The sequence below is a fragment of the Zonotrichia albicollis genome, chromosome 8, assembly GCF_047830755.1.
Source record: "Zonotrichia albicollis isolate bZonAlb1 chromosome 8, bZonAlb1.hap1, whole genome shotgun sequence".
NCBI classification, from domain to species: Eukaryota; Metazoa; Chordata; class Aves; order Passeriformes; family Passerellidae; genus Zonotrichia; species Zonotrichia albicollis.
Window position 1 is genome coordinate 45,759,337 of NC_133826.1, and position 12,676 is coordinate 45,772,012.

Below are 12,676 nucleotides of genomic sequence, written 5' to 3' on the forward strand. Positions count from 1 at the left end.
AATACAACAGGAACCAGAAGGCAAGACTGAGTTGGCCTCTGTACTCCCTACTAAGATCCACCTGCTGTGAGTAGCAGCCCCATGGGCACAGTAGATGGGGGTAAAAAAGCCACACCAGACCTCACTGATCCCATTTTGTCCATTCCAAATAGGTGTAGCTAAAAAAAACTGAGATTTTTTCCTTCTGTTCCCACTCTCCTTGCCCACATCAACAGATACTAGTATGATTCATTAAAAGATTTTTGGAGAGATTATCAGAATTTAAAATGGTGGTGAATTCTTCAAGCCAAATGACTCATAGGAAAAGAGGGTTTTTAAATAGATGAACATTGTGATGGTTGGCTCTCACAATTGAGAAACATATATTATGTGTATGTTTGGAGAAGTTTTGTTGATGAATAGTGCTGCTACTGCAATATGTCCCCCCACAGTCCCCTTTCCCTCCCCCTTGCAGCAGCCTCAGTTCCCAGGGAATTTGGGGAGGGCTGGCTCATTACCAGGATGGGCCTGACAACACCTGAGCTCCAATCAAGGTGTGAGGAAGTGATCTCCACCTGTGGAGGGCAGAGAAGGAGCTGACTGACAAAACTCTGGGAGGGGCTGAGGGTATAAAAGGCAGAGCATCCATTTTGTAAACAAGCATGTGCCTGACAGTCACAGAGGCCCCCAGTGCTGTAATTTTTCCTTATTCAGTCTGTTGTTGTATATTTTGTTAAGGTTTAATAAACCTCTAAAATTTTAAAAGTGACTGTCCTTCCTCTCATCTTCCAAGGACAGTCCGGAAGTGTCACCTTCAGGCCAGTTTGTGATGATTTCCAGAAGCCCAGGTGATTTGGATTTCCTACTAAGCTTGTTGTACAATGTTATAAATTATAAATACAGGTATTGGCTTTTGCATTTATGTACTACATTTTGTTTTGCACGCTATTACTGATCACAAAAACCCTGATATGATACAATTTGTAATTGCTGCATTTGATATAGTATAATCTGTCAGTTTATGTATGCACCTTGTAGCTTTAATAAATAGAAGTGTCATAGATACTATCTTAGGCCATAGCACAATAGAGACTGGGATATCTTGGAATGATTGTTTCATGTAACTAAGAAAATGGTGTCAAATACTTAAGTAATTTTCAACATTCAAGGACTTCGTTATCAGAAAGACAAGATAACAGAAACAAGAGCATGGGAAAAAAAATACTTTATTGACCCTCATTATCAGGGAGTGAAAATACAAAAAGACAGAATCAAAAGAAACCATGAAATATAACAGCTTAAGGTACAAGATGGCCTGAAAAAGTTAAAAAACCTAAACCAGCAAGAAAATTCAAAGTTATGGTGCAATTCTTACAAGCTGTTCAAAATTTACATATATTACATATATATAATTTAATAATATATTTCATAGTATAATCCTTAAATATTAGAGCTACATGCACTCTTATAAATGTACATGTAGCTCTATATAGGTAACAGCATATAGAAAGCGTAGGTTGAGTTAACCCTGTGCAAGCAGACAAGCACCCCAGGGCAGGACTTAAACCCACAATAAACTTTTATAAAAAGTGAAAATAGTGACCCGTATTTCCCACACATAATGAGGACACTGCACTCACTCCGGGCAGCATCGGTGGCAGGATGGATTGCAGAGACTTTTCCTTTGCAGCCCCAGCCCAGCGCTGGCACTGGGGATGGAGAGGCACTGAGGTGACCCTGAGAGGAAGTGCAAGGCACAGGGCGCAGCTGAGGAAGGACAGCGCTGTGCTGGGCTCAGAGGTGAAGCTGGCACTGCCCGGTGTGGAGAAGGTCCTTTGTGCAGCCCCTGTTACAGGGGAGCTTGGGCCTTGCTGCAGAGATACGGCCGCTCGTTGGAGCAGCTGTCACTCCTCAATCTCTTGTCAGCCAGGTACACACAGTCGGAATTGCCAAGGACAGGAGCCCTGCAGGGAGGAGCAGAGGCAGCGCTGGCTGCCAGGGGAAGCCCTTGTGCCCCTGTGCCCCCAGGCCCTGCCCGGCTCCCCGGCACTCACCGGGAGCTGTAGCTGCTGCCGTCCCCCCAGTGCAGACGCTCGCCCCGTCTGCGCAGCCCGAGCCAGTAATCGACGTTCCCACAGAGGCGGCAGAGGAAATCCTGCCCAGGAGAGAGGAGTGGGAGCTGCCCCGGCCCCTCGGGGGGACACGTGCCCGGGGTTGCCCCCGCACGCCGGGGCTCCTTCCCTGCAAGGCCCCGGCCCAGGGCTGCAGCCCCGGCCCTGCGAGCACCGAGCCCGGCCCAGGAGCGCCCCCAGGCTGCCCTCAGCCACCCCACACCGCCCGCAGCCCCTCACTCACCATGGCCTCCTCATCCTTGGCAATGGCCAGGGAGGCATTGAGCTCGGAGCACCGTTCCTGACCCTGATCCCACGTGCCATAATCCCGTGAGAAGTAGTAGCAGACCCCATTGTAGCCAATCCAGTCATGGGGACAGCACTGCGGGGTCGCAGATGTCACTGGAACCTGTGGTGCTGCAGGGAGAAGGGTAGAAGGTTTAAGGATTCCCCTGTGCCGGGAGCAGTGAGCCCGCTCTGCCCCGAGGGGCTGGGCCCGGGCTGCTGCCCCTCCCTTACCTGCCAGCACAGCCAAGGCCACCCCCAAAGCCAGCACCAGCACCAGGAGCAGCAGAATCAGCACCGCCGTGCCCACGGGATGGCACCTGAACCGTTCATCTGGAGCAGGAAAGAGCTGCTGGCTGCCAGAAGCAGAGCCGGCCCTGCAATCTGCTCAGCCCAGGGCCAGGGAGCAGAGCAGGGAGCCCTGGGCCAATGTGGGCCTCCCTCAGCTGGCAGCCAGAGAGCCAAGAGCCTGGCCACAGGCAGGGACACAGCTGCGGACACAGGCAGGGACACAGCTGTGGGCAGAGGCTGCAGTAGGAGAACTGCACAGCCTTGGGGGCAGCTGGGGCTCTTGCTTGCAGCCACGGATGGGGCCCAGCAGAGCACGAGGCCTCTTCCAGACATCGGGAAACAGCCACACACCTGCCAGCCCTGGCCTTGGGAGGGAACACGGGCCCCTGCCTAGAGGGCACCGGGGTGGCCCTGCACTCACCCAGGAATCTTTTGAGGTTTCTTTTGTGTTCATTGCCCATTGCTGCTGTGCCCTGGGGAGCCAGGGGCTCCCTCACACACCCATCACTGGTGCAGGATCCATTCTCCACATCTGCACTCGCTGCATGCTCACAAGTGGCATCCCCCTGCTTATGCCAAGAGGCTTCTTGGGCCCCAGGCAAGTGTGGAAGGGCGGTTGCTTGTCCCTCCTGGAGATGCAGGAGCTTCATCATGAGTGCTGGCAGATCGTTTGGGAGCTCGGCCTCAGGAACAGCTTTCCAGCCGCGCTGATGGCACCCTGAAAGGGACACGATGAGAGGTCGCTGCTAGTGCCGGCCGTGCGGGGGCTCAGGAGGGCGGTGGCAGCTGTGGCTGCGCTGTCGCCGCTGCCCAGAGGTGCGGCAGCAGGTGCGGAGACAAGCGCAGCCTCCGGCAGCTCTGCGGTGGCCGCAGCCGCGGCCCCTGTGGCTCTGCAGCCGCTGCAGCCCAGCTCCGTGGCGGGCCGGGCGCTGAGAGCGCCTGCGAGCTGCCGGCTGCTGCTGGCCCGGGGCAGCTGCGGCTCGGAGTCCGCCTGCCGAGGGGCAAGAAGCAGCAGCCCCGGGCTGCTCACCATTGTGCCCCGCATGATTCCCTGCCCCGGCGCCTCGGAGCCCGGGCACACCGAGCGCCGGCACGGCCGCTGCGGCTCCCTGCCTGTGGGAAAAATGACCCTCTAATTTTGGCTTTTGCATTTATGTATGAGCCTATGCATGTTGTTAGTGTTTATATCTATTTAGAAATAGTATCAATTATAACTGTTTCTGGCTGGATGTTAGTGTAATATAATCTATCAGCTTAAGTATGCGCTATATTACTCATAGAAATAGTAGTGTAATCAACATAATATCTATGGAAATATTAGCGTGATGAACATACTGTTCATAGACTGGAGCAAAACATCAGATATGAAAAAGGGTGTTGTGAAAAATGCACCTATTTTATGATTGGCTTTTGGCAAATATTAAAATTAATATTATATGTGTTGTGTTAGAAAATAATGCTGTATTAATTCGCCTAAGTAGTGTGTTAAATATAATTTTAGGTTATTAAAAAATGTTAAAATAGAAACTATGCTATGTAAGATACTTTTCTTTAAAGAAAGGACTTGCAGCGACATTGCAGCAACAGGACGCCTAAATCTTTCCGAGAAGGAGAATTTATTGCCCTCTTATCAGAAGAAACGAACTTCTTCCCACCTCAAAGGCGCAGTTAAGATTCAGAGGAAGAAGTTGAGGATGACCCGACAGAATCCTGTATTTGAATGGAATTTTTGCATCATGTATGAGGTGTATGAATATGCAACAGGCTGTTGATTTTAGAGTTAACTCTTTGTTAACGTGGGTCCTTCTTTGGGCTCCTGCTCCCAAGAAAAAGGCACCCGGATGTCCGTAACTCTTTGTCTCTCTTGTCTCATATTGTCCTAATTTAATTTTTCCAAATTATTATTACTCTAATTATATTACTCTTTAAATAACCATTTTATTGCTAATAAATTTTTAAAATTATAAAAACAAGTGATTGGTGTTTTTCACAATTTGGTGGCAGAGGATGGTTCCTAACACCTCGCTGCCGGTGCTTTAGGAGAGTCAGAGTGGGGAAGGCGCGCCCTGCCCTCTTTGGCAGCCTCGCTCTGTCTCCCCTGAAGTGACCGACAGACGCAGGTTACGATCTGTGGACAGAAGGAGACAATAAAACAAAGAGAAGGAAAAAAGGCTCCCTACAGCCGCGGTAATTGGCCCCCTAAGAATATTAGTGCGCACAAAGAACCCGGAAAGGAAAAGGGATTGGTAAGTATTTCAAGTACGGGGAGGGGGATGAATGTGCGTGAATGAGAGGTGGGCTGGTTGTCCCAGACCTGACAAGTGAGTGCTGGAGTCTCCCATGCTGCGTTTTCATCTTTTCACGAGAAAAGCGGCCAGTAAAGAGATGAAGCGAGTGATAAAAGGAGTGAAAGAATCCTCCAGGATAACTGGGACTGGGTCTCAGGGAGGGGTTGGACCCCTCGGAGGGGTAGGGAGCAAGGTTTCCTAGCCCAATCCCAAAGGAAACGGGACAGGAGGGGCCCCTAAAAACCTGTTGGGATGTGGGATTCATATTCCAAGAGCATCCAAGAGCAGGGTTGAGCAGAATTCTGTCGTAGTGAGGATATGACCAAGAACACTCAGGGAGGGAAAACACAGCTAGATAGAGGGATGAAAATTTTGCCCAACAGCATCCGGGGTTGGACAACACAGCCAGACTGAAGGATAAAAGATGCCCAAGAACATCCAGGGTTGGACAACACAGCAAAACAAATTAAATGCCCAAGAGCATCTGTAGTTGTACCACATGACTGGGCTGAGGTACAGAAAACACCCAAGAGCATCTGGGGTTGAACAACACAGCTGGATTGAGGGAAAAATACCCAAGAGCATCTGTAGTTGGACAACACGGCAGGACTGAAGGAAAATTACCCGAGAGCATCTGGGGTTGGACAACACAGCTGGGTTGAGGGAAAACTTGCCCAAGAGCATCTGGGGTTTGATAACACAGCTGGGTTGAGGGATATCCAATAGCACTGGGACTGGCCAGTAACACCTAAACTTGTAATAGGTGATGTGAAAGTAAAAGGTACCTTATTGTTGTTTTGTGGTGTGTGAGAGTGAGACACATACAGAGTCAGCCTCAACTTCCCGGGCAGGTGGGAAGGGGGAGGCAGTGGAGAGAGGAGTGAGTGACTTGCACACCAGGCTGTAGCTCCCGGGTGGGTGGGGGCTTCTGGGCCAAAGAGGAGTGAGTGACCTGCACACCAGGCTGCAGCTCCCGGGTAGGTGGGGGCTTCTGGGCCGAAGAGGAGTGAGTGACCTGCGAACCAAGCTAGCGTTCCCTGGGCGTGTGAGGGGCCGTAGCTGAAGAGTGTGGAAGACACACAGCCAGCCTCACAGGGGAACGGACACCAGAGGCAGCAGAGTCAGGGCCCTTCTCGGGGGCCTGGTGACACCGAGACCTGGAGGTAAACCCCAGAGCGGAAGAGGGGGCCACAAGGACCTGTGATTTCCTAGCAATAAGGATCCACTTTGTGTCTTAAAGGTGTGAAAGTGAATGAGAAATAAAAGTGAGTGAATGTAGATGAATGAAAGTATAGGTAATGTGGATTGTGCATTTTAAGCCTTACCATATCTCTTTGGAGGGAGGTGGATTGTATTGAAAAGCAGTGTGAGAAAAAAAGATTTTTGGGTGTAAGTAGTTGAAAGACAAGTGGTATTTAAGTTGTTAGTAAAAAGTGAAAAACAGAAGTAGGGGATGAAGAGATAGATAGAATATTGAAAAATGAACAGAAATCCAGTAAGGTGGATACAAGGAAAAAAAGCGGGAGAAAAACATTACCAACAGAAATACCCCAAGATAACACTTTGGGAGTTATGTTGGCAAACAGAAATACAACTCCCTGCAAAATACAGGGTATGCAGAAATTGATGAGAAAGAAAACCATGCAAACTTGTGAATTACATACTTTGAAAAGAGCATTAGAATATTTAACACAAAAGAAAGGAGTTATATATTGATTGAAGGTATGCCTTTAGAGTAGGACATACCTTAAGAAAAATTTAAAAAAGGAGATTACTTAATTCAAGAGGAAAAAGATTAGTACATGAGAAACTTATTGTCGAGGTTTTAGAGGCATTAAAATTACCTAAGAGATAACTATAGTGCATATTAAAAGACACCAAAAAGTAAAGACCCAGAAATAAGAGGAAATAATTTAGCAGATCAAGAAGCTAAAAATGCAGCAGAAAATAGAGCTGAAACTGTTAATTTTAACTCCAAATGAAGAAAAATTAGAAATTATAGAGTTTAAGGAAGCAAAAAAAGAGAATTAAAACAAAGTAAGTAGCGAACAAAATGAATCAGGAAATAGAAACATCTTGATAGAAGAAAATTAGATAATAAAATGCTTACTAGGGAATAGCAGAGGACGTATCAAAAAGCCCAGTGGGATACTCAAGCTTTGTATCATCATTTTTTAAAAGAACTATGAGTGCATTGAGATTTTTTGAAGTAGAAAAAACAAGTACCTGAAAGATGTATAATTTGCCAAAAGATAAATAAAAGGGTGATGAGAAAAACAGCATGAAAAAGTCGTGAGTTAGCTAGTCGACCATTTCAAAGTAGAAGTTTATCTTTGTTATGTTACAGTGGTCACAAGGGTTTCAGGGTGATTAGAGAGACGAAAATGTTGAATCCATGTTCGGAAGGCTTGATTTATTATTTTATCATATATATTACATTATGACTATACTAAAAAGAAATAGAAGGAAAGTTCTCAGAAGCTAGCTAAGCGAAGAATAGAAAAGGAATTAATAACAACGGTCTGTGTCCCAGCAGAGAGTGAGACCCAACTCTCCCGTGAGTGGTCAGTAAATCCAAACATCCACCTGAGACCAATCACGGATCCACCTTTTGTATTCCACAGCAGCAGATAACCATTGTTTACATTTTGTTGCTGAGGCCACAGCTTCTCAGAAGGGGGAAAAATCCTAAAGAAAGGATTTTTATGAAAAGATGTCAGTGACATTGTTAAGCTCTAGATTTATTTGTAAAAACCGTTTAATCCAGAAGAAAAAGAGTATACCATATGCTGGGGAGGGAGGAAGTTGTAAAAAAATAACATTTTTGAAAGGCAATAAAAGAAAAAACGGTGAACGTATAAGGCTGGGAACAAAATATTACCTCATCCATTCCCGTTTGTTCCCCCACTCCTTCGCACCACCCCGCCAGCCCCTGTGCCGGCTGCGGCACAGTCCGTCTGCCCCGGTCCGTCTGTCCCGGTCCGTCTGTCCCAGTCGGCTCCGCTGGCCGTGCCGGGGCTGGGGGTCTGTCCTGCCGTGTGCACCGTGGTTACCGCGCTGACCGCACCGAGGGGGGTCCCGTCTGTCCCGTCTGTCCCATCCCCGGCTGTCCTGACTCTGTCGGCTCCCGCCGCTGCAGCAGGGGTCAGTCCCGGCTTTGTCTCTGCCGGATCAGCCACCGCGAGCCGCGTGGGGGCGATCCCCGCTCCAGCTCGGTCTGCACCGGAACAGCCCCTCGGGCGATCCCAGCCACAGACCCCGCCTTTGGAGCACCCAGACCCTGAGCTGTGCCGAGTGGCCCCGTCCTGCCCTGAGCTCCGTTCCCTTGGTAACCACAGCTCCGGCTGCTCAAAGAAAATCTAAACGAATCACCTTATCGAAACACTAAAATTTCAGTTGAAAGAAAGCCTTCTTCTGATTCTTCCTAAAAATACAGGAGAAAAGCTATAGAAGATAAACAAACTTAAGAGAAATAAGAAAATGGTCCTAAGTAAGCAGAAGATCTGAAAATCTTTAAAGAGATGGGCACAGAAGAAGAATAGAGAGGTCACAAGCTCTAATTTTTTTAGAAGACAAATACCATCTAGAGCCTGTGATGACTTTAAAAGTGAGTACCCAAGAAGAAGAATTAGAATTTGTAATAGACACAGGGGCAGAGAGAACCTGACTGTTAAATACTCCAAAAGGTTATAGTGTGAGCAAACATATACTGAAAGTAACAGGGGCGAAAAGAGAAAGTTTTACATTTCTAGTCATTAAAGATGTGGTAATTGAAAGAAGAAACTAAAATTTAGATGGGAAATGTGTTATTGGTTCCAGGGGCATGTAGCAATTTATTGGGATCAGTCTTACAAGTGCAGTTAAGAATAGGAGTTATACCAGAAAATGGGAAAATGACAGCTAGAGTTTTGAAATTAGGCCAAGAAGATGAAGAAAAAAGAAATCAGCAAAGAAGTATGGGCTGGAGAAGGAAATAGGGGAGGATGAAATATCAACCCTACAAGGTTGATATTTCAATTGAGAGAGAAGAAAGAGAGAAGATGAAGTAGGGAGGTAGTTAGGAAACTCTGAGATGTTAGAATGTGAAGTGATGACATCTTGGTGCTTAGAAGAGAGCAGAAGTGTGAATGGAGATTTTTACATGAAAAGCAGAGAAGTGTCTTAACACATGGTTGTTAGGAGGTTATTCAATGCCACACTGGGGTCCAGAAAGGGTTTAGCAAAACGGGCCCTGCTTGAAGAGAGAAGAGGATAAGTTGACTAGAGAAAGAAAAAGAATGTCAGGAGCACCTGGGGACGCCGAGTTTGGGGTTGTCAAGGCTGGGAGGTGTCTGAGCGCTCCCTGCGAGCGGCGGGGTCTCGGGGGCTGCGGCAGGGACCGATCCATGGAGGTGCCCCGGGCGGTGCTGGCAGCAGAGGACACAGGTTTGCGGCCAGGAGCGGGCTGGCTCTGTGGCGGAACTGCCGGGGGGCTCCCAGACTGTTGGGGTGCCGAGCCCAGGATGGCAGCGTGGGCCCGGTAAGTGGGCCGAGAGAGAGAAGGGGAGAGAGAGAGAGAGGAGAGAGAGAGAAGGAAAGAGGGAGAGAGAGAAGAAGAGAGAGAGAGAGAGAGAGGGCAAAAGCGGCCCAAAGCAGCCCCCTTGGCTGCTCTCCCCTGCTCCGGCCCTGCAGCCAAGGGGCAGCACCAGGGAAAGGGCGAAAAAAAGCATTGGCAGCAAGGCTGTGAAGAGAGGGGGAGGGGAGACTAGCACTAAAAGATTAAATCAAAGCAAAGATTCATGACTCTCCAAACTTCACAAAGCGGTTTGTTTTTCTTAAGTAAGAAGTTTTTTGGTTTTTTTTTCTTTTGTGTGTTTTGTTTGCCGTTAACGAGAAGGTTTTTTTTCCTGAAGAGGAAGAGGCTGCTGTAGAGGAAGCTTTTAGCTAAACCCAGAAAGTTGAGAAGGAAAGCAAATAGTAAAAGTTAATGCAGTATTATCTTTCTTTTATTACTATGCTATTAAGAAGTCCTTTCCACGTACTACTGAAGCAACAATCAGAATCACGGAAAGAGGGTGAATTCATGCCAGCAGAATAAAAGGACTTGTGAAGGAACCTGAGGAATGAACTATCACATTTAAACCGGGTGATACCAAACTGACTTTCCAAGGGGGACTGGGTGGTAAGAGTTTGGGAAAACCCAAATGATCCAAGAAATGTACAAAGAATAACACTGAATTAAGAAATAAGATAACGCTTATATCACTGGTTTCAAGCACTGCCTGAATAGAACTTCTCCTTGGGGGAAGGAATACTTCAGATAGAAGGATCAAGACTGTTTTTGTATTCTGACCTTAGCCTGAAAATTGTACGGGGAGAAGTACATTTCCATTAGTAAACTTTATTTGATTCATTCAAATACTGGACATGCTAGCTGGGTTATAAGATAATGCTTAAATTGTGAGAGTAATTAGTACTGTAGTTCCCAAAATTTATGCTCTTATTGCAAAAAGTGTTAAAATAATAACTTTGTTTTGTGGATGGGAATTATTAGTGCCTGTTGAATGAGAGATACCTGAGGAACGGTGGGAGACCACAGTTAAGGGGTGTCAAAAACAATTTGCCTAGAAATTAGTTAAGAGACAGTGACAAGGAAATAGAGGGCAAGACCAGATTGGCCTCTGTATTTCACCATCGAGAAGATCAAATACACCTGCTGTGGGTTGGAACCTCACAGGCATGGGAGGTGGGAGTATAAGCCATACTGGACCTCTGTTATTCCTGTCTCTGGCACTCATTTGTTGTCTTTTCCCTTTCGGGATACCAGCAAGATTGTGTCACAAATGCTACAGAAAGCATAACATAGAAAGAAACCAAAGTTCCTCCTTTATTGCACATACCTATGTCAACAGCCACTGTTATAACCCATCCAAATTAATAACTTGTAGGCAAAATGGCAAAATTAATATATTACAAGAAACTTAAGAAAAAGTAGTCATAGATTTAGAATTGAATGTCCAAAAGGAGAGAGATGGATTTGTTTTAAATTTAATCTTGAAGATGCAGTTCAAGATTTGGTAAAAACAAATAATAAACGAAAAGGTAAAACCAGCACAGCTGTCTAATTCTGTATTGACCCCAAATTGTCTATTAAGTCCTATTACAAGAATCCAAGCAGTTTCAGAAATGGTAGCAAATAAAGCCACCCAGGCATTGGAGTTAATATCAAGTCAGCAAAGCCAAACAAAAACTGTGGTGTATCAGAATAGGTTGGCTTTGGACTATTTATTGGCCAAAGAAGAGAGTGTTTGTAGAAAGTTCAATATATCAGACTGTTGAAAATTGATGACCACAGAAAAGTCATTCTAGCAAAAGCGAAAGAAATCAAAGAAGAAAAATATATATATGCATATAATAACCCAGGTACCAGTCAAAAAATTAGAAATCAATGATAAAACCTAGCTGGTGGCGTAATGTATTAGAAGAAATTAAGATCTTTCATTTTGTGTTACAATTGTTTTTATATTTCTTCCGTGTGTAATCTTCCGTTTTATTTTGCCAGCATAGTCCAGAAGATACAAATAGATAAGAAATATTCCTCAAGCCAAATGATTTACAAAGAATAAGAGTGGGGATTGTGAAAAATGCATGTATTTTATGATTGGCTTTTCACAAATATTAAAATTAATATTATATGTGTTGTATTAGAAAGCAATGCTGTATTAATTTTCTTAAGTACTGTGTTAAATATAGTTTTAGGTTATACAAATTGTTAAAATAGAAACTATGTTATGTAAGATGCTTTGTTTAACAGGAAGGACTCTCAGCGATATAGCAGCCACAGGACACCTAAATCTTTCAGAGAAAAAGAATTTATTGCCTTCCTATCAGAAGAAACGAACATCTTCCCGCCTCGAAAGCACTGCTAGGATTAGAGGGAAGAAGCTGACACTGATCAGAGGGAATCCTGTGTTTGAATGGAATTTATACATCATGTATGAAGTGTATGAATATGCAAAGGGCTATTGTTCTTAAGGGTTAATCCTTTGTTAACGGGTGTCCTTTTTCGGGCTCGTGATGCCCAGAAAAAGGTACCCAGATTTCCGTAACTCTGTTTTTATTGTCTCATATTGTCCTAATTCAATTTGTCCAAATTGTTATTACTCTAATTGTGTTGCTATTCTTTTTATTACTATTAACTTTTTAAAATTTAAAAACAAGTGATTGGCATTTTTGACACTCTTATCTCCTGACCCAAGAGTTGGGTCAATTCTGAATAAGTAGGCTCGTTTACTCTTTTTCTATTTAATTTCATTCAATGTCATTAATCGACAGGGAAAATGCGGATGTCTCTGCTTTTAGGGAGCTGTACCTCTATTCACAGCATCTTAGGTTTAAGTTTAACAGATTTTGATCCAGCTGTCCTATTGGTATAGGGTCAAATTGCCAAGTCCAAGAGACTTGAATAGAGTTTTGAGGCAGAAAACATCTGGGTTTGTTGGCAATTTTCCGACCAGGTGGAGCCAGGGCCTGGCCAGAGGCCAGACCCTCGTTGGGAGAGTCTCCCTCACATACCTCAAAAACAAATCTCTCAAGAATAGCAGCTATGAGATGCCCCAAACACAGCAAACTGCTGGAGTGCTCCTGTGAGAACACCTGGGGCTGTGTCTGATTCCCACAGAGCAGGAGCAGCCTTGCCCTCAGCAGGTCACAGCCCTGTCCCATGAGGATGTGGCACAAAAG

At 45.6% G+C, this 12,676-nt stretch overlaps 1 protein-coding gene across 1 annotated transcript; it reads right to left on the reverse strand.

Moving 5' to 3' along the window:
- Positions 1-1,187: 1,187 nt before the first annotated feature.
- LOC141729982 (uncharacterized) lies at positions 1,188-3,699 on the reverse strand. The gene is made up of 4 exons (XM_074546641.1): positions 3,384-3,699; positions 2,610-2,759; positions 2,335-2,507; positions 1,188-2,134 (listed from the first exon to the last, which is right to left on the reverse strand). The coding sequence occupies exons 1-4, from the start codon at positions 3,697-3,699 to the stop codon at positions 2,030-2,032; spliced, it is 744 nt and encodes a 247-aa protein (XP_074402742.1). The 3' UTR covers positions 1,188-2,029.
- Between the last annotated feature and the right edge of the window lie 8,977 nt (positions 3,700-12,676).

Coding starts and splice junctions, on each gene's coding strand:
- LOC141729982 (XM_074546641.1), bottom strand. CDS start 3,699: ATGGTGAGCAGCCCGGGGCTGCTGCTTCTTGCCCCTCGGCAGGCGGAC. Junction 2,760..3,383: donor CTCATCGTGTCCCTTTCAGG/GTGCCATCAGCG, acceptor TGGGCTGAGCAG/ATTGCAGGGCCGGCTCTGCT. Junction 2,508..2,609: donor GGCCTTGGCTGTGCTGGCAG/GTAAGGGAGGGG, acceptor TTCTCCCTGCAG/CACCACAGGTTCCAGTGACA.